The sequence below is a fragment of the Mercenaria mercenaria genome, chromosome 6 (assembly GCF_021730395.1).
Source record: "Mercenaria mercenaria strain notata chromosome 6, MADL_Memer_1, whole genome shotgun sequence".
NCBI lineage: Eukaryota > Metazoa > Mollusca > Bivalvia > Venerida > Veneridae > Mercenaria > Mercenaria mercenaria.
Window position 1 is genome coordinate 42,498,506 of NC_069366.1, and position 21,191 is coordinate 42,519,696.

General features: G+C 36.8%; 2 protein-coding genes across 2 annotated transcripts in view; one reads left to right on the plus strand and one right to left on the minus strand.

Moving 5' to 3' along the window:
- The window catches only part of LOC123549147 (centrosomal protein of 72 kDa-like), a 113,979-nt gene extending 106,545 nt beyond the window's left edge, over window positions 1–7,434 (minus strand). Inside the window, exon 1 of the mRNA XM_045336992.2 lies at window positions 7,302–7,434. Coding sequence (XP_045192927.2) covers window positions 7,302–7,365 — 64 coding nt within the window. The 5' untranslated portion in view covers window positions 7,366–7,434. The remainder of the gene's footprint in view (window positions 1–7,301) is intronic.
- A 13,346-nt stretch (window positions 7,435–20,780) lies between these two features.
- The window catches only part of LOC123550537 (PHD finger protein 20-like), a 117,515-nt gene continuing 117,104 nt past the window's right edge, over window positions 20,781–21,191 (plus strand). The window contains exon 1 of the mRNA XM_053546774.1: window positions 20,781–20,886. The gene's annotated coding sequence lies outside the window, so the exon portion shown is untranslated. The remainder of the gene's footprint in view (window positions 20,887–21,191) is intronic.

The following is a 21,191-nucleotide window of genomic DNA, read 5'->3' on the forward strand; positions in this document are numbered from 1 at the left end:
TTGATTTTACATAGGAAAATCTTTAAAAATCTTCTTCTCAAAAACCAGAAGACCTAGAGCTTAGATATTTGACTTGTAGCATTGCCTAGTGGACCTCTACTAAAGTTGTTCAAATCATGACCCCGGGGTCAAAATTGACCCCGCCCCATGGGTCACTTGATTTTACATAGGAAAATCTTCAAAAATTTTCTAAAAATAAACCAGAAGGCCTAGAGCTTAGGTATTTCACGTGTAGCATTGCCTAGTAGACCTCTACAAAATTTGTTCAAATCATGACCCCAGGGTCAAAATTGACCCTGCCCCAGGGGTCACTTGATTTTACATAGGAAAATCTTCAAAAATTTTCTAAAAATAAACCAGAAGGCCTAGAGCTTAGATATTTCACATGTAGCATTGCCTAGTGGACCTCTACAAAATTTGTTCAAATCATGACCCCAGGGTCAAAATTGACCCTGCCCCAGGGGTCACTTGATTTTACATAGGAAAATCTTCAAAAATTTTCTAAAAATAAACCAGAAGGCCTAGAGCTTAGATATTTCACATGTAGCATTGCCTAGTGGACCTCTACAAAATTTGTTCAAATCATGACCCCCGGGGTCAAAATTGACCCCGCTTCAGGGGTCACTTGATTTTACATAGGAAAATCTTCAAAAATTTTTCTAAAAATAAACCAGAAGGCCTAGATCTTAGGTATTTGACATGTAGCATTGCCTAATAGACTTCTACAAAATTTTTTCAAATCATGACCCCCCCCAGGGTCAAAATGACCCCGCCCCATGGGGTTACTTGATTGTACATAGAAAAATCTTCAAAATTTTCTAAAAATAAACCAGAAGGCCTAGAGCTTAGATATTTCACATGTAGCATTGCCTAGTGGACCTCTACAAAATTTGTTCAAATCATGAACCCTGGGGTCAAAATTGACCCCGCCCCAGGGGTCACTTGATTTTACTTAGGAAAATCATTAAAAAATTTCTTAAAATAAACCAGAAGGCCTAGAGCTTAGATATTTCACATGTAGCATTGCCTAGTGGACCTCTACAAAATTTGTTCAAATCATGACCCCTGGGTCAAAATTGACCCCGCTCCAGGGGTCACTTGATTTTACATAGGAAAATCTTCAAAAAATTTCTAAAAATAAACTAGAAGGCCTAGATCTTAGATATTTGATTTTTAGCATTGCCTAGTAGACTTCTACAAAATTTGTTCAAATCATGACCCCCGGGGTCAAATTGACCCCGCCCCATGGGGTTACTTGATTGTACATAGAAAAATCTTCAAAATTTTCTAAAAATAAACCAGAAGGCCTAGAGCTTAGATATTTGACATGTAGCATTGCCTAGTAGACCCCTACCAAATTGGTTCAAATCTTGACCCCCCCAGGGTCAAATTGACCCAGCCCCAGGGGTTACTTGATTGTACATAGGGAAATCTTCATAAATTTGCTAAAAATAAACCAGAAGGCCTAGATCTTAGATATTTGATATGTAACATTTCCTAGTAGACTTCTACAAATTTGTTCAAATCATGACCCCCGGGGTAAAATTGGCCCCGCCCCAGGGGTTACTTGATTGTACATCGGAAAATCTTCCAAAAAATTTCTAAAAATCATCAGTTTGACATTAGAAACATGTAGCTCATATTACTCTGGTGAGCGATCCAGGGTCATTATGACCCTCTTGTTTTTCATTTTTAATTTTCCATCAATATTTATAATCAACATGTGAAATTTTGTTTCCTCTCCCGTTCCCCCGCACCCCCACACCCTTAAAAAATAAATATATATACATATATATATTTCCATTCCTTTTTTTTTTTTTTTTAAATGTTCAAACCTTCAACATGTTAAGTTGTGACTGCACAAGCCTTGCCCTCAGTCATGTTCAAGATATCTTACCAGTGTTCTCATAAGGACATCTGTTTTTTTAAGTTCAAATGTACATGTTAAACAACAACACCTGGTGCCAAACCACTCAAAGACAATATTTCGTTCCAGTTAAACTTCAAGCTCATATTTCAATTAACTGCATTTAAGTTTAAAAGCTAAGCTTATTACAGTAAGCATATCCCATTCAAAATAAATTCTTTAGTCAGGATCAAAGTATCATACATTTATTATGTACTCTTTAATTAAACATTTGTTTTCTGTTAAATTGATTTTGACAAATGAAATTATTTGCTTCTTATTAACATCCTTAACTTTTTGCCGGATATATTTTTTTGCCATTCCACACCACAAACCCTTTCGGCGGGGGATACCAATTCATCGAATTTGCTTGTTTTTTTTATTTCTGTCAAATTCTGACACTTGCAGTCACTGTTACGTTTGAACTGTCACATTGTAGAACAAACTGTAAACAAGAGGACCATGATGGCCCTATATCGCTCACCTGTTATCACTGCACTTGCGACAAGAAGGTCCTCAAAAAAAATATCTAAATCCAAAGGACAGGAACAACAAAGGGAAGAAATTTAACGAAAAAGAAGAAAAAAATTCTTACAAGGTATAGATATGTCAAAAAACACCTAAAAATTGGAGGCACCATCCATGTTGTACCACAGAAAAGTGGTCTCGGTTTTTCCCTATGGCCAATAATAAAAAAGTTACTAAAAATAAGTTATTTATAGTAACGTAAAAGGGAAGTAATTAAAAAAAAAGAATACTGTAAGTGAACAGAAGAAGGATCTGCCAAATAAATATGTTGACATAAATGAAATTTCAGGTCAGTATCTTCATTAGTACGGAGATATACCCATTTTAATTTGAAATAAAGGGAGGTAATTTGACATAAAATCAGTCCATAGTTATCTACCCTGATTGTCTCAGTCCAACTAATAACAATAATGAAATTTCAAATAAGTCCTATAAGTACTTACTGATATAAATCCATTTTGATTACAATCAGGGGAGGTAATCAGATATAAAACTAGAGCTATCACTAAAGGTGATGAATGTACCCCCCGCATGCACTGACACAGTACATTGCAATCTGACGCACACAAGATTGCATAATTATGTGGACTGTATATATATATAGACTGTATGTATACAGTATAGTAACAAAAAACAAAGTCCCATAACTATGCAGAATATTTATCTAAAAGAATGTAACATGCACCATGCACAACTAGGGTTCAGGTACTGATCACTTGTGTGAAGTTTCATTAAACTTTGTGCAAGGGTTTGGTAGATTAGGCATGCACAAGATTGCATATGCAGACTGTATGTACATAGTATGTTAACAAGAAACAAAGTCCCATAACTCTGCAATTTTTGTCACTGAAAGAACCTAACATGCCCCGTGCACAACTACTGTTGTTACTGATCACTTGTGTGAAGTTTCATTAAATTGTGTCAAGGAGATGAGGAGAGATGGTGCGCACAACATTGTGTCTATGTATATAGTATAGTAACAAAAAAACAAAGTCCCATAACTCTGCAAATTTTTTTTCTAAAAGAACCTAACATGCCCCATGCACAACTACTGTTGGTACTGATCACTTGTGTGAAGTTTCGTTAAATTGTGTCAAGGGGATGAGGAGAGATGGTGCGCACAAAACTGTGTCTATGTATATAGTATAGTAACAAAAAAAACAAAGTCCCATAACTCTGCAAATTTTTTTTCTAAAAGAACCTAACATGCCCCATGCACAACTACTGTTGGTACTGATCACTTGTGTGAAGTTTCATTAAATTGTGTCAAGGGGATGAGGAGAGATGGTGCGCACAAGATTGTGTCTATGTATATAGTATAGTAACAAAAAACAAAGTCCCATAACTCTGCAAATTTTTTTTCTAAAAGAACCTAACATGCCCCATGCACAACTACTGTTGGTACTGATCACTTGTGTGAAGTTTCATTAAATTCTGTCAAGGGGATAAGGAGAGATGGTGCGCACAAGATTGCGTCTACGGACAGACAGACAGACAGACAGACGGACAGACAGACAACCTGAAACCAGTATACCCCCACTTACAACTTTGTTGTCGGGGGGTACAATAACTCTGGAACCTACAACTGGTTCTGATTTGTCATGGAATCCAAGATTTATTGTTGTGGAAGATATTTTGGAAGTTTGTTTCAAATAAAACCATAAATGAAGTCTCTATATGGCTGCAAAAGCCAAAATAGCCAATTTTGGACCTTTAAGGGGCCATAACTCTTGAACCCAAGATGGAATCTGGCCAGTTCAAGAAAGGAAGCAAGATCTTGTGGTGATACAAGTTGTGTGCAAGTTTGGTTAAAATGAAATCATAAATGAAGCTGCTATTGTACAGACAAGGTCGAAATAGCTAATTTTGGCCCTTTCAGGGGCCATAACTCTGGACCCCATTAAAGGATCTGGCCGGTTCAAAAAAGGAACCAAGATCTGATGGTGACACAAGTTTTGTGCAAGTTTGATTAAATTCAAATCATAAATGAAGCTGCTATTTTGCAGACAAGGTCAAAATAGCTAATTCTGTCCCTTTCAGGGGCCACAACTCTGGAACCAATAACGGAATCTCACCAGTTCAAGAAAGGAACCAAAATCTTATGGTGATACAAGTTGTGTGCATGATTGGTTAAAATAAAATCATAAATGAAGCTGCTATTGTGCAGACAAGGTCAAAATAGCTAATTCTGGCCCTTTCAGGGACCATAACTCTGAAACCCCTAATGGGATCCGGCTAGTTCAAGAAAGGAACCAAGATCTTATGGTGACACAAGTTTTGTGCCAGTTTGGTTAAAATCAAATTATAAATGAAGCTGCTATTGTGCAGACAAGGTCAAAATAGCTATTTTTGGCCCTTTCAGGGGCCATAACTCTGGAACCCATAATGGGATCTGGCCAGTTCAAGAAAGGAACCAAGATCTTATGGTGATACAAGTTGTGTGCAAGTTTGGTTAAAATAAAATCAATAATGAAACCACTATTGTGCAGACAAGAAATTGTTGACGCATGCACGGACTGACGACGGACGAAGGGTGATCACAAAAGCTCACCTTGTCACTATGTGACAGATGAGCTAAAAAGTGTATGTGTTGGACCCTTCCCAAAGCATAAAATCAAACCCTGACTAACTAGATGATGGAAAACTCAACACTACCCGGCCAAACAAATAGAATGCAAATCATTTACAGACTAACATTCAACAGCGTTGTGCAGAATAAAAAAGTGCTTCGATGATACTGATTTATCAAGGGAAGTTACTGCAACCGGTGCTGATGTAAACCTAACACACGATACTGCAGTGTCAGAACTGTTTTCTATATGAAAATAAATAAAACAAACTAGTGAATTTTGATTTATTTGATTGGCATTTTCTTTTGTATTTTCGGAGGGGAATTTTACGCATCGGAAAGGGGAAAAAACATACTGTTTTGAGGGGGAATGGGGCCAAATTTCGCCAAATATTTTGGTGGAAAAAAACGCTGCAGTTACGTATCATAAAAAGATTTCTAGTAATTCAAGGGCCATAATCCAAGAGTGCCTGGGGCGATTTGGCTGGTTATCGAACTTGCACGAGATATTATGCCCACAAACATTGTCAGCAAGTTTGGTGAAGATGGGATGAAAAATGTTTGACTTAGAGAGCAGACATGCTACTGGACGACGCCCACCTGCCCGCCAGTTGTTCACATAATACGCCCTGCTCTTTCAGAGACGGGCGTTACCATATAAAAATTATTTTTTTCACAACATAATTTAACAAATATTTTGTTTAATCTTAATTTATTACGGAGAAAAAAAAACCTGTTATGTAATGGTAAGCTTTATCCTACATCATCTTTCTCAACAAAATCTTATAAAAGTCATTGGTTATGTGTATTGCTACACATTTAGAAAAGAGTAACCAAAGCAATATAGTAAGTAACCCCCATTAACCAAATGCATATAGTAGGTTACAAATGGACACACTTGTGCAGAGGCACAGACACTTTGGGGTCAGAACCTGTCACCCCTCCCAATCCGCCCCTGCCAACCTTCAGCCAATATATTTTCGCCTTTTAAATCAAACTGAGCACATGTCTCGATCATACAACAGCTTCTGTTACCATTTCAGTATGTTTAAAAAATCTCCCATATACTGTCAATGCTCAGAAAATTTAAAGATAACTTACTTCGCAATGTAAACACAATTTTCTTGTCCAAGGAATAGGAGAATAGATCCCAGCTTGATGTTGCGCAGTCAAATTTACTATACAGAGCCGGGACACAGACGGTATCATTAGCGGTTAAAATAAAAATACTTGCTAAGAAAGTCAACTACCGCCTGGTACTGAAACGGTTTTTTGGGCAGGGCCGCGGGTTCGCTCCGCTTTGGGCATTCTTTTTTTAATATAATATTTTCAATTTTTTTTAACAATATATTCTCAAGATAAAAAAAAATATTTAAAAAAAAAAAAAGATCGCCCATAGCACGGAGCGAACCAGCGACCCTGCCCAAAAAAAAGCTCACAAAGCCAGTGTCTGTACTCTCTCGGCCATCGCGGCAGTTGACGTCGTGAGCGAGTACTTTCATTTTAACCACTAACGATATTGTCTGTGTCCTGGCTCTGTGTAGTAAATTTGACTGCGCAACATCAAGCTGGGATCTATTCTCCTATTCCTTGGACAAGCTATTTTGTGTTGAAAACGCTCGGAGTAAGTTATGTGTTTTTTTGAGCATTGATAGAGTATGGGATTTTTTCAGACATTCTGAAATGGTAAAAGAAGTCATTGGATGATCGAGACATCTGCTCAGTTTGTTTTAAAAAACGAAAATATATTGACTGAGGGTTGTCAGGGGCGGCCTGGGAGGCGGAGGGGTGCTGACTCCCAAGTGTCTGTGTGCAGAGGTGCACATTTTGTGCCATATCTAATAATGGCCCAAAATGTGCACCGCTGCACAACTGTGTCCATTTGTAACCTACTATATGCATTTGGTTAATGGGGTTACTTACTATATTGCTTTGGTTACTGCACTCTTTTTCAAAATTTTCTTTTTCAAAATTTTAGTATCTACCTTGCTGACAAGTTTGAACTTGCATTTCCGAGGGAAAATATCAAGTGAAATAATGCCACCATAATTATGCATTTTGAGCAGTCCATTTAGCACTGTTGAAATAATTCATGTAATAAACATAAGCCCGTACAGAGTCACAAAAGAGTTGACGTATAATGGTGAAAAACTTAGAGAATTTTTTATTTGAATAGCAACATACATGACCTCAACATGACGAAATGTCAATTAGGCATCATAGTTTATGCAAACTGACACAAAATACCTTTGAAATATTTAATTTCTAAGACATTGACATTAAGAAATGAACATATACCTAAATTATCATGCTGCAAACCGACTCTATTCCGTATCAAGTCCTCTGAAAGTGTCAGCGCCATGTTTTCAAAACAAATTCGGCTACCATTCGCACTAGCCGACAAAACGAAAGGCAATCCGACTGTGTGAGGATTGAGCTTTTCGCGGAATGGACTTTAGGTTAAAGGTCAGTAATTCAAATCCTTCTTTGTTTCATATAAAAAACGACAACTCCAGGTCGTCTTTACGTATCTTTAGAGAACATCACTTTTTCCTACACCTATTTTTCATGGAAGTTCTATCACAAATAAACGAAAAAATGAAAAGAAAATAGGGGGTTATGTAGGTTATAACACACTAAATGGTTGTTGTACTTTATTCTATATAAAACTGACCTATTTCCAATGACCGCAGCACACATCAGGACCCATTTTAAATTTCTGTAACTTACATTTTCTTGAAGAATATTGTCAGGGCTAACTAAAAATCAAAAGAAAAGTGGGGGTCATGTTTGATGCAAGAAAAATAATTTCAGTCAAACACACAAACTGCAAAATCAGCTAAAAAATGAGACCCCAAATTATGCTGGTGGTGTATGATCTAAGTTTCCATGAAAAAATTTGTCATGATGTTATTTCATTATGAAAATGCTACCTACATGTCAAGCATAGATCTGTCATGTGATTTTAGCAAAAAAAAATGCAAAGAAAATAAGGAAAATAGCTCTACAGAGCAAAAAAACTAAGGACTATTTGTGTCCGCCATTATGCGACTACCATTTTTTTTCGCGCCATTTTTCTATTTAGTGTCTGTATGCCTATAAGAAAACTTTTTTCTCTGACAGTGTGCCAGTTTCATTTAAAATGTACAAGAAACCCAAATGCATGAAGAAATACAAGGTTTTAGCTTGATATCACCAGTTTCCAAGTTTTTACTGCATTTTCAGTACCATAAGACAAAGCATCAGATTTTGTCAAAAATAGCTGTTGCGACATAATTTTGAAGCAGCTACCCTAAATTCAGCCTTGTTTTGACATTTTCTACTCTGATCTGCATGCAAAGTACACATTTAAACTGTTATAGATGTTCACTTTTACCTCTGATGGCCAGAATATAGCAATCAGTAGCCTATAAATATGCAGTTTTTGAAAAAAATACACCCAAAACAGTGAAAATGTGATATTTTTGGGTTTTATCCTCATTTTCAATAAAATTGCAATTAATTTGTCATTTTCTATCAAATTCTAATCAAACTAGCCCATTCCCACCATCATCTGGCCAGATTTCATTTTTTACCAATGTCATCTTATAGGTTATAACACACTAAATGGTTGTTGTACTTTATTCTATATAAAACTGACCTATTTCCAATGACCGCAGCACACATCAGGACCCATTTTAAATTTCTGTAACTTACATTTTCTTGAAGAATATTGTCAGGGCTAACTAAAAATCAAAAGAAAAGTGGGGGTCATGTTTGATGCAAGAAAAATAATTTCAGTCAAACACACAAACTGCAAAATCAGCTAAAAAATGAGACCCCAAATTATGCTGGTGGTGTATGATCTAAGTTTCCATGAAAAATTTTGTCATGATGTTATTTCATTATGAAAATGCTACCTACATGTCAAGCATAGATCTGTCATGTGATTTTAGCAAAAAAAAATGCAAAGAAAATAAGGAAAATAGCTCTACAGAGCAAAAAAACTAAGGACTATTTGTGTCCGCCATTATGCGACTACCATTTTTTTTCGCGCCATTTTTCTATTTAGTGTCTGTATGCCTGAAAATTTGTGAAATGCCAGCAGTGTGCTGCTACCATTTAAAAATGACCATAATTTGCTCTGCGCAATAAAAGGCTTTACTTGTTTCGCATCTTCAAAATTTTTTTTCATTGGTGTACATAAAACACCGTTTTTCAAATGTTTCTACTAGTGAAAATGTGATAAGCACTCCTTCTACGAATTCGCGAATTTAACATGAAAAATTTGTCATGATGTTATTTCATTATGAAATGCTACCTACATGTCAAGCATAGATCTGTCATTGTGATTTTAGCAAAAAAAAATGCAAAGAAAATAAGGAAAATAGCTCTACAACAAACAAACTAAGGACTATTTGTGTCCGCCATTATGCGACTACCATTTTTTTTCGCGCCATTTTTCTATTTAGTGTCTGTATGCCTGTAGTTCCTGGTGAAAATGCCAGTCAGTTGTGGTTCTGCTACCCTAAAAATGGCGCATATTTGCTCTCGTCCGCGCAATAAACACCTACTTCCGGTTTCGATCTGCAAAACTTGCATGTGGGTGTAATGAACATGAAAACCGTCTCATTTCATGCAGAATGTATTCTAGTAGTGAAAAATGGTGATTAAAGCACTCCTTCTACACGAATTTGCGCAAAAAAAATGGGAAAATTAGGATCTATTTATTATGGACTTCTTTCGACTACACCACGGAAGCACATTTTCGACCGAATTACTGACCTTATTCCTATAAGAAATGTTTCTTATCAAATATCACACAATTTTCATTTCTATTTTCAAGAAAGATGTAATACCAAACATATTGCCAAGTTTCATTGTGAAATTTCGAGATTTTAGAGAAATATAGACATTTAATAGAAGCCACCCAATACCAATTTACTGGGCTAAATTTTGGCCCTATAGTCCTTTATTGTATATTTTGGTAAAAGTTTCACTCGTTTGCATTATTTTTCACTTGGATTCTAAAATATCATTCATTCCGTCATGAATAAGACCCAGAAGGATGCATTTTGTGCATTTTCTGACATTCTGGAGACAAAATATTGGCTTTTTAATCCCAGAAATTGCTGCTGAATAGGTGCATCTACTCAAAATATGGTCAAAAATTCAAATTTTTTTCAAATTTCACTATTATTTTGCATTGGAAACACCATTTTATATCATATACAACCGATTTATGACTATTAAGACTAATTGCGATGTGTTTCGAGAAAGTCTTATTTCAGCTCTTATAAGAAATGTTTCTTATCAAATAATTCACACAATTTCATTCTTTTTTCAAGAAAGATGTAATACCAAACTATTGCAAGTTTCATTGTGAAATTTCGAGATTTAGAGAAATATAGACATTTAATAGAAACCACCCAATACCAATTTACTGGGCTAAATTTTGGCCCTATAGTCCTTTATTGTAATTTTGGTAAAAGTTTCACTCGTTTGCATTATTTTCACTTGGATTCTAAAAATCATATTGCTTCCGTCATGAATAAGACCCAGAAGGATGCATTTTGTGCATTTCTGACATTCTGGAGACAAAATATTGGCTTTTTAATCCCAGAAATTGCTGCTGAAATAGTGCATCTACTCAAAATATGGTCAAAAAATTCAAAATTTTTTCAATTTCACTATTATTTTCATTGGAAACACCATTTTATATCATATACAACCGATTTATGACTTTAAGACTAATTGCGATGTGTTTCGAGAAAGTCTTATTTCAGCTCTTATAGGTTAAAGGTCAGTAATTCAAATCCTTCTTTGTTTCATATAAAAAACGACAACTTCAGGTCGTCTTTACGTATCTTTAGAGAACATCACTTTTTCTTACACCTATTTTTCATGGAAGTTCTATCACAAATTAACGAAAAAATGAAAAGAAAATAGGGGGTTATGTAGTTCCTAGTGAAATGCCAGTCAGTTGTGGTCTGCTACCCTAAAAATGGCGCATATTTGCTCTCGTCCGCGCAATAAACACCTACTTCCGGTTTCGATCTGCAAAACTTGCCATGTGGGGTGTATGAACATGAAAACCGTCTCATTTCACGCAGAATGTATTCTAGTAGTGAAAAATGGTGATTAAAGCACTCCTTCTACACGAATTTGCGCAAAAAATGGGAAAATTAGGATCTATTTATTATGGACTTCTTTCGACTACACCACGGAAGCACATTTTCGACCGAATTACTGACCTTATTCCTTTACGTCACAGCTTTAACATAATGATTTTGTATACTTCAATAAATATGAAATTAGCCACTCAGCTAAATCACTAACAAATTTTCCTTTCTCTTTTAATTTAACCCGATTTTCTTTTAATTTCTACTCCCTCTACGTCCATGTAAAGGGTTAGAAAGTAAAGATAGATAGCTAGATAGATACTGATAATATGAAATGGGGAAACGTGCTACAAAAGGACAAGTGTACTTGAAAAGGCACAACGTATTCTGCCTGCAGGACAAAATAATCTATACTGCACCAACTCCACGGACTGTTAACAACTTACACAGCCTCCTAACTGATATTCTACCCTTACCAACACTCGAACAATTCAGTTTTGCAATCAGCCATGTTGACGATCTCACGTCAGCTACAATACTGTTTGTACTTTTAACCAGGAAAGTCTAATACGTATCAGTTGTTCCAGTTTTAACAACTTATTTTTTTCTTATTTTCGCTTGTATGTCAGGCAGGCAGGCAGACAGACAGACAGACAGCAGGCAGGCAGACTATTTTTTGTTTAATCTGCATCAAAAACCTTTAGGATACTAATAAAATAAATAAAAAGTGGAAAACCACAGGTCTCCAACATGACATAAATGAAAATGTTGCAGGCTAGGTTTGACTGAGCCTGTCCATGGACGGTAGTGGAAATGCAAGCTACCATCCACGCTCTCTAGCCCCGGGTTGAGCAGAACTGAACATTTACACATGTTATAAGAAATAAATGATCTATATGTTTGAAGTTATTATAGCCACCAATTTTGACGTTAATTACCTTCGTTTTACAGAAAAATTATGCAATGTTCTTATATAAATATTTTCCAGTAGCAATGTCTGAACGGAAGTTTTAAAATTGAGAGTAATATACTCAAAAATAAAAAATAGATGACAATTTAAAGTTATTTTTTGCAATATATTTTGACTCTTTATAAAAGATATTTGATCTTTATTTCGTAAATTTTGTAGCAAATGAGTTTACTTTTCGATTTATCAATCAAACCGAGACTGCAACATTTTCATTTTTAAGTCGTGTTGGGTGACCTATAGAATTAACTCTTTTCTAACTTTTGATACGGTTTATGAAAAAATAAAAATAAAATCAAATTATGTAATTACGAAACATTTCTTATTTTGCGAAAATAACCTTTCTATAATATAAGAACTGTTATTTTTCACTACATTGAATTAAACCTCTACTTGTAATGTTACAATGCAATATACTCTAGCAAGTGCTTAACGTCTAAATTTGTATGTTTTGTTAATTTAAAATTTAATAGTTTGATGTATGTTGTTTAAGGTTTAGCAGTATACCACAAAACAACAGATGTTTTAGTAAATGAACAGCATCTTGACACACAACTTATCTGTCCAATACATGTTTTACTGTTCTGTCCCACAGAGTTGGATACTTAAAATATTCTAAATGAGTTGTCCCCCTTTAAATAAGAATGTCATTTGTAAAGAAATAAATATAAACAATTGTCAAAAACAATGTTTTATCTAGTTATGTAAAGTTTAAACACTCGTACGATGTTGCAAATGCACCAAAACGAAGACACGTTACAACTTTTTAAAAACAAGAGCTGTCAGTGGACAGCGCGCTCGACTATTCTCAGTTCTTGATAGTATAATATAAGCTATGAGTAAACCTTTAACATTACAATAAGCATATTCTAAGTCGAAAAGGGGCCATAATTCTCCCAAAATGCTTGATAGAGTTGCCTCCTCCTTTTTACAGACTGGTGTCATGATGGTAAACAAGTATGCAAAATATGAAAGCAATATCTCAATGGACTTTGAAAATATTTGGGGTGGTACGCAAACTTTAACATTTTAAGTCGAAAAGGGCCATAATTCAGTCAAAATGCTTGATAGAGTTGCCTCCTCCTTTTTACAGACTGGGGTCATGATGGTTAACAAGTATGCAAAATATGAAAGCAATATCTCAATGGACTTTGAAAATATTTGGGGTGGTACGCAAACTTTAACATTTATTCTAAGTCACAAAGGGGCCATAATTCAGTCAAAATGCTTGACAGAGTTGCCTCCTCCTTTTTACAGACTAGGGTCATGATGGTAAACAAGTATGCAAAATATGAAAGCAATATCGCAAGGAGTTTGAAAATATTTGGGGTGGTACGCAAACTTTAACATTTGTGTGACGCTCACGCTCACGCCGATGCCGGGGCGAATAGGATAGCTCCCCTATTCTTCGAATAGTCGAGCTAATGATGAGTTTTTAAAGGCACTGGACTGTCCAGAAGTGTGGCCCCTTCATGCAGTCCCTTTCCGGAATTCAATAATACATGAATAAATTGACAACGGTTTTATAGAATAATATAAATGTTTTATATGCTGTTAAATTTTCATGTAAAACAATGCTTTCTTTCTATGATTTGATGACGTTTGAACTTTTTTCTCCGAAACATAGACCTATACCTTAAGAAATAATATATCCCAAACAGTGATTTGTCATTCAATAAAATTATTGTTTGGACTTTAGATGCGAAGGAATTATAATAATACGCATCTAAACGACAAACAATAATTTTATTCATGAGTAAATCACTGCTTGAGATATATTATTTCAGTTGTAACACCTTATCAAGGATTACTATGTACGTCCTTGACGATATCAATCAAATATTTGCCTGTTTTCTGTTGATTTCTTTTCCATGGCAGCGCACCGCTATGCTGTCTAACGCTATAACGTAATAATTGTGACGTCAGAAAAATGAATTGTTGAATAATAATACACAGTTTAGTTTTCAGCCTTCTTTGTTTAATAGAAAAACAAATCGGGTCGTGTTAGAATACGTTTGAATTGAATGTACATATTAATAAATGGTGTATGCTATTCTGGATAAATATTTATATGGTCAGCTATTTCTTTATCAGTAATTACCTCACAACTTCTCATCTTGTATTTTTCTGTACGTCTGTTACTTTGCCTGAACATTTACTAAATATATTTAATCTGCTGTTTGCCTTTGACTTCAGTTGCATTTATTTTACCTTTTTGGATCATATACAGTGTTATTTTTGAAAATAATAATACTTAAAATTTGATGGTGTTTTTTTTACAACCTCACTACCCCGTTCACCATCATTAATTCGTCATTATTACATAGACATCGTGTCTTAAAACCGAGAGAAAATATGTTCGCAAATAAAAATGTATACTGTTGGATTATTATCGTAATTAAAAAGTTAATTATTAATGACTTACAATTAGTTGATCTTTATTTCGTCATGAGTATACGAAAATCGTTCTTTTTTGTTTTGTTTTGTTTTTAAACGTATGAAACGATTATATTTAAACTGACAGAAAGTGTAAAGAAACGATTTAAAACAAACAATATATGGCTTATTTTCGCACTTATAAAGTGTTTTCTTTTCGTAATCGATTTCTTCTTCTTCCGATGATGTACATAAATCCCACTCTGGGGCATTGTCCTACAGTGTGATATGTACAAGGCTGTGTGAGGCGCGCAGGTATGTACAAGTGCAGGTAAAACGATAAAAAGCGCGGTCCCGTGACTACGGCGTGGCATCCAAACATCTCTTGAAGTCCTCAACGCTGTCGACCAGGGTGGCTTGTTCGGGAAGCTGGTTCCACAGTCTGGCGGCGGAGGGGAAGAAGGAATGGAGGAAGACGTCAGTGCGGCAGAAGGGGAGAAGGAATCGGACGGAGTGACCCCTTGTGTTGATGGAGGCTGGATGGAAGTACCTCTCTGCAGGGATGTTGATGAGGCCGTGGGTGATACGGTACACCATCACGAGCTTGGTGTTGGAGCACGATGTTCAAGGGGCTGCCAGCCAATGTCAGCAATCATCTCTGACTGGTGCTGCTTGTTGTGCGGTAGTTCCCCTTAACGAATCGTGCAGCGCGGCGCTGAACTGCCTCCAGTTGTATGGATTTCGTATGCGGATCCCGGGCGGTGCTGTCATACTCAAGGATGAGCCTGACAAGGGTCTCATAACACTGATGTCTTGCCGGCAGGTCGTCAGGTTTCTCATGAGGAAGGCGAGTCTGTTGTTTGCCTTCTTTGCAGTGGATGCGATGTGGGCATTCATGGGCAGCTTTTCATCGATGTCGACTCCCAGGTACTTGCCACACTTCGCCGTCTGCAATTAACTGCCATGGATGCGGTAGGTGGTCTCGATCGGGTTCCTCTTCCTGGTAATGCGCACGACCTCGCATTTGCTGGGTTTGAAGGACATAAGCCAATCTCGTTCCTATTGCTGGAATCTGTCTAGGCCTTCTTGTAAGACTTTGGCATCATCTGAGGTACGAATCTTCTTTTAGAAGAGACTGTCATCAGCGAACAGGCGTGATGTGGAAGTAGCTTGGAGTGGGAGGTCGTTGATATAGAGCAAGAAGAGGAGGATTCCTATGACTGATCCTTGGGAGACACATGAAATCACTGGCGATGGGTCGGATAAGTTACCTTCAACTAGAACTTGTTGACATGTGTTTGCCAGGAAGCTCCGGATCCATTGCAATAAGTTGCCCTTGGTACCGTAGTAATGTAGTTTGCAGGCTATTCGTTCGTGGGGGACCTTTTCGAAGCCTTGATAAAGTCAAGCAAGATGGTATCGATCTGCTCCCCCTCGTCGAGGCCGCTGGCAAGGTCATGCAGTGTGAGGATGAGCTGGCTCTCCGTGGACCTCCTCCTCCGGAACCCATGCTGCTGATCGGAAAGTATCCAGTGCTTGTCGAGGTGGGCCATAATCTGGCTGTGCAGAACGTGTTCAGTCAGAAGTGAGGGAAATGGGCCTGTAGTTGGCGGGGTCACTGTGGACTCCCTTTTTGAAGATAGGCGTGACGTTGGCATTTCTCCAATTTGATGGTACTTCACCCTGTCGTACAGACGCTGAGAAGATGAGGGCTAATGATGGGGCTAGCTCCTCTGAGTGGTCCTTCAGAAACTTTGTCGGGATGTTGATTGGACCTGTAGCGTGGGTGTCGAGACCGGCCAGAAGCTTCAGTATTCCCTCGGCTCCAACATCAAAGTGATGAAAGTCAGGGTGGAGACTGGTACCTAGTGTTGGTATGTTGGCCAGGTCCTCCTGGGTGAAGACTCTACTAAACTGCCGGTTGAGGATGGTTGCCTTGGCAGCTGGGTCACTATGTAACACCCCACAGACATCAGGGGGGATACGCCTCTGCTATCGCACCTCTTCTTCTTCACTAGTGAGTATAGCTTCTTGGGGTTGCGATCTTTGGTGACCATGTCGTTGATGTAGCGGTTGTAGGCATTTCTGCACTCAAAACGCATTTGATGCATACTTCACAAATATATGTTGTTGAATTCTTAGTATTGATTTAAAACCAATCACTAGTACTTTTCGTATATGTAGGTGCACATATAATCTTAAGAGTAATGGGAAATAAAGTTTTAAAAAGGAACAAAAAATATTACGTTATGGCTTATTTCGCAGATTAACGTTAGTTTTGTCAATAGATTTTGCTGCATAACATACTATTTGTTGTTTATTTTCCAGTTATTAGTGCAAAATCATTTATTTGTTTTGGTTATAGTGTGTACTGATCGGGCCTGTGTAATAACATGAAATTATATAAATTAAATTAAATATAAACAAGAGCTGCCACTAATGGTGACAAATGCCCCCACAGCGCTTTGACCTTTGACCTGGTGACCCCAAAGTCAGTTGCGGTTGTGTACTCAAGTACTATCAGTATGTGAAGTTCAAAGGTCCTGGGTGCAGCGGTTAGTGAGTAAAGTGCCTTCATGCAAAAAATTAACATTGGACCATGTGACCTTGACCTTTGACCTGGTGACCCCAAAGTCAGTAAGGCTCGTGTACTCAATAAGTACTATCAGCATGTGAAGTTTGAAGGTCCTGGGTGCAGTGGTTCGCGAGTAAATTGTCTTCATGCAAAAAGTTAACGTTGGCCCCTGTGACCTTGACCTTTGACCTGGTGACCCCAAAGTCAGTAAGGGTCGTGTACTCAATAAGTACTATCAGCATGTGAAGTTTGAAGGTCCTGGGTGCAGTGGTTCGCGAGTAAAGTGTCTTCATGCAAAAAGTTAACGTTGTGACGAATGGACGAACGAACGAACAAACTAACGAACTAACGAACTAACGAACGGACGGACAGTTGAAAACTAATATGCCTCCCTTCGAGGGCATAAAAATGACTATGACTAAAATAAAACCTGGAGTGCCTGTAACAAATTAGAAAGTATTTCTGAAATGTCTAGGTCTGTAGCTCTCAAATACGGAAATATCTTCTATCCGAGGTATATAATGACACTTTCAGACAACATCAAAAAGGACCTTTTGAACGATTTGACGAAGTTCCAAAAAATCTCCACATACCCTTGCTGAAGGTCGTCTGACGTCATTTTCTGTGCTGTCAAAAACGTACGTATGCCTGGCGAGATTGCATAAAAATGTGTCTGAAGTCCTAAGGTTATACCGGATTCAAGCGATTTGAATAAAAAGTGTCTTAAATATATATATATTTTTTGTTACCATGATAATCCTAACCCTAGTCCAACTCGTGACGTAAGTATCTCTTTCATTTAGTTTCAGCCTCATATTACGTCCAACCCAGCCATTTCTGGAAACAGGTGTAATCATATGTCATTCACATCCGAACATAAATTGTAAGCTCCAGACAGTAAAAACAAAAAAATATTTTAATTTGCTGTAGGCAATACATTTATATCGTGAACAGAAATGTTTTCCAGCATGTTCTGCATAAAACCTATAGAAAAACAGCTATTAAATATATGAACATACGGCATTTAGCACAATTTAAAGTCGTGCTCAATTTGTCTACCAAACGTTATTCCACGTGTTCAGGAAAGAATAAGCACACGAGAAAAGATGTAAATAAATCACATCGCAAACCTGTTTTGCTATCTAATGTTGTAATTTGATGTTAGGTCCTATAAAAAATCAAAGCAGTTGTGCGCTGATACACTTAGAACTAGCCTGGGTCGGTGTATTCCGGTACTGGTACGTGACGGTGAATGGAACGCGCCAACAGTGACGTAATAAAGCTGTGACGTCACTAATGGAGAATAAAGGTCAGTGGGTGACTTTCGTCGGGTACTGCGAAGTGCTCATGACATGACATATAGCGTATTACACACACATACAAAAAAACAAACAAAAAACAAAAACAACCACAAGAATAAATTTTCTATTCAGAAATGTTTTTCTATTCGCCAATTAATGATCATTGTGCTAGCAATCTTATCTGAAAGACTGAAGTACCACAATAAAGCCGATTTTAAATAGCCGTTGCTTGTGACTCTGAGAATGGACCGTCAGTGGAGGTAACAAGAGTGGTTGGGCCAATGCTCGGTGTATACAAGTCCAACTAATTGTACGCGAGTCGCGGTATTGTGATATTTTTTGCACATGTCAATATCTCTCCTCACATACGATAAATGTCAGTCTGTGAAATCGGTCTCCCTTGCAGTCGAAAAATTGAGGCTAGGCGTATACCAACACTTGGTGTAAATTTTTCTCAAGGCTTTTATCAATTTAATCTTTATCCAACCTAGGTATTTAGCGTGTAGCTATGGTTGTTTACATCAGGCTTCAAGTCCGTTTTCATTTTGTCAAAGTCTACCAATGGCCGTGTTGTTTCCGTCATGGTCACGTGACAACAGGCAGCAGAAATACGGGACTGATGAGAATAAATCCTGCATGGTGTATTCCATAACTGATAAAAAAAAGAGTTGAGAGACGTGTTATTTACAGAGTTGTTTATGCGGTAAAAATTAATTCAACCTATTATAATTTGCCATCTTTAGTTCGACTTACATTCAAATACAGTTTAAAACTTGCAAAAAGGCAGATACACATTCTGCAGGTGTACGTATTAATTAATTAACCGTGTGCCGAGCATTGGCAAATTTCTGTAAAACAGCCGTTGTTTTACTTGAGCTAATTTTAGTTCCCGTCTGTTTTCATCATCAAGTGACATAAAAAATGTAAACAATGTAATTGTTACAAACTGTGAATAAATAAATTAGGCAAGTTGATATTTTTTGTAAAAAGTCAAAATATTTAATTTTACGCCGAGCATTGCTCCACCCGCTCTAGAGTCACGGCTGGGACTATCCTCAACCTCACCTATAGTCAGTATATATTATACATATTATACACTAAATGCGTGCAGACATGCAATAATTTGCATTTTTTGTTTTTGTTTTTTGCCTTTCTCTTTGATGGCACAAGGTAAAACGCAGACCACAAAGGGAAAGAGGAGTGCAGACCAGTAGAGTTATATAGGGGATCTGCAAAATGCAGACCACAAAGAATATACTAGGTATTGGGAAACGCAGATCACATAGAATATGTTGCTCATTCACAGTATATTAATGACCTGTGTTGATGATTCAAATTTCATGTAGTTATTTCAAATTAGTCCCAACTTGCATGGTAAGTCCACCATAATTATATTTAACAATTAGAGAGAACAAATTATTTGTTGTTTATTTTCAAAATATGTGAAAATGTAATTAAAATATAGTTTAATGTTCTGCTGTTATAAAGAATTATTTTTAAGGTGATAATTGAAAAAGGGTAAGTATTGAACTTATTTATTTATTTATTTCAGTCTCATGCATCTACAAAGTTTCGAGTTTCAAGTTTATTGGCATAATCAGCAAAAACAATTTGCCTTTGGCCATTTACAAATAATTAACAAGAAATATGGCAAAGACAATAAGCACAGCAATATATTACAAATAGAAAATATACACAAATAGTTCAGTTTAAGAAACAGTCATAACTTACAGAGTATTTTTACGAACTTCAAAAGCTTCCTTAATAAACCGTGTCAGATTATACAATCTTTTTTTTATTTGCAGACGACATTAAAGTATTAAATTTATAAATCGTAGGCCATGATATATGAGTCAAGTATTTTCTACGGATTTGCGAATATTTAGTACAGCATAATAAAAAATGATATTCAGTTTCTGTGACATTTGCATTACACATTTTACATAATCTGTCAGTTCTATCAATCCCCCTAAATTTACCCATTTCAATTTCTAGGCTATGTGAGCTTAATCTTAAGTGAGACAACTGTTATTAAGTGAATCATTCCACTCCTGTGTAAATTGATTTCTTAATCTTCTTTTAATCATAGGAAAATAATTAAAATCTTTATTGAAATTATTAAAAACATATGAAAAACCCAGATGGTCAATAATGGAATTGATACGACTTACCCAGCAAGTAGACCACCGCTCCCCTACTTTTTTTATTTGATTATTTTTAACCAAAATTTAATAGATCTCTCCTTAGCTACAATAGATAGTGGGAATCTCCCCAGTTCACCATAGACAGCATTATTTGGTGTTTGTGTATGTACACCTAGTATATATTTACAAAATCTCAAGTGAATTCTATCTACTTCAGTATAGTTGTACACGCCCCAAACTTCAGAACTCTCTTTGATTGATAATCACGTCCGGACATGCGCAGTAGACCGCTCCAGGTCTGTAATGAGCATGGGTTACTTTCGGGTAATAATCTTATTTTCGCATTTTAGGCAAAGTCCGGACGCAAAGATGGCGACAGCCGCATGATTTAAGAAAAAAAACAACAATATTTGTAGCAGGTTAGCATTCCCTGCAGGTGATATCACCTGTCAGGCGATACCATAGTCCATAATTTGAACTTTAAATTCAACCTGCTGCAAAACACTTGTTCTGGTGCACAGTTTGGTAAAGCATATTTTAATATGAAATTAGGCACTGCCTATCTGACGAGAAAACCCACAGGTGCTAGACACATAATCAAATATTTTACTTAATCAGGGCCCTCTCTACATTTTGAGGGATTGGGGCCGGGGCCCTTGGAGGAGGGAATTTCGCGTCATTTTCAAGGGAGGGGGGAATTCATTCTGGAGATATGACATCTGAT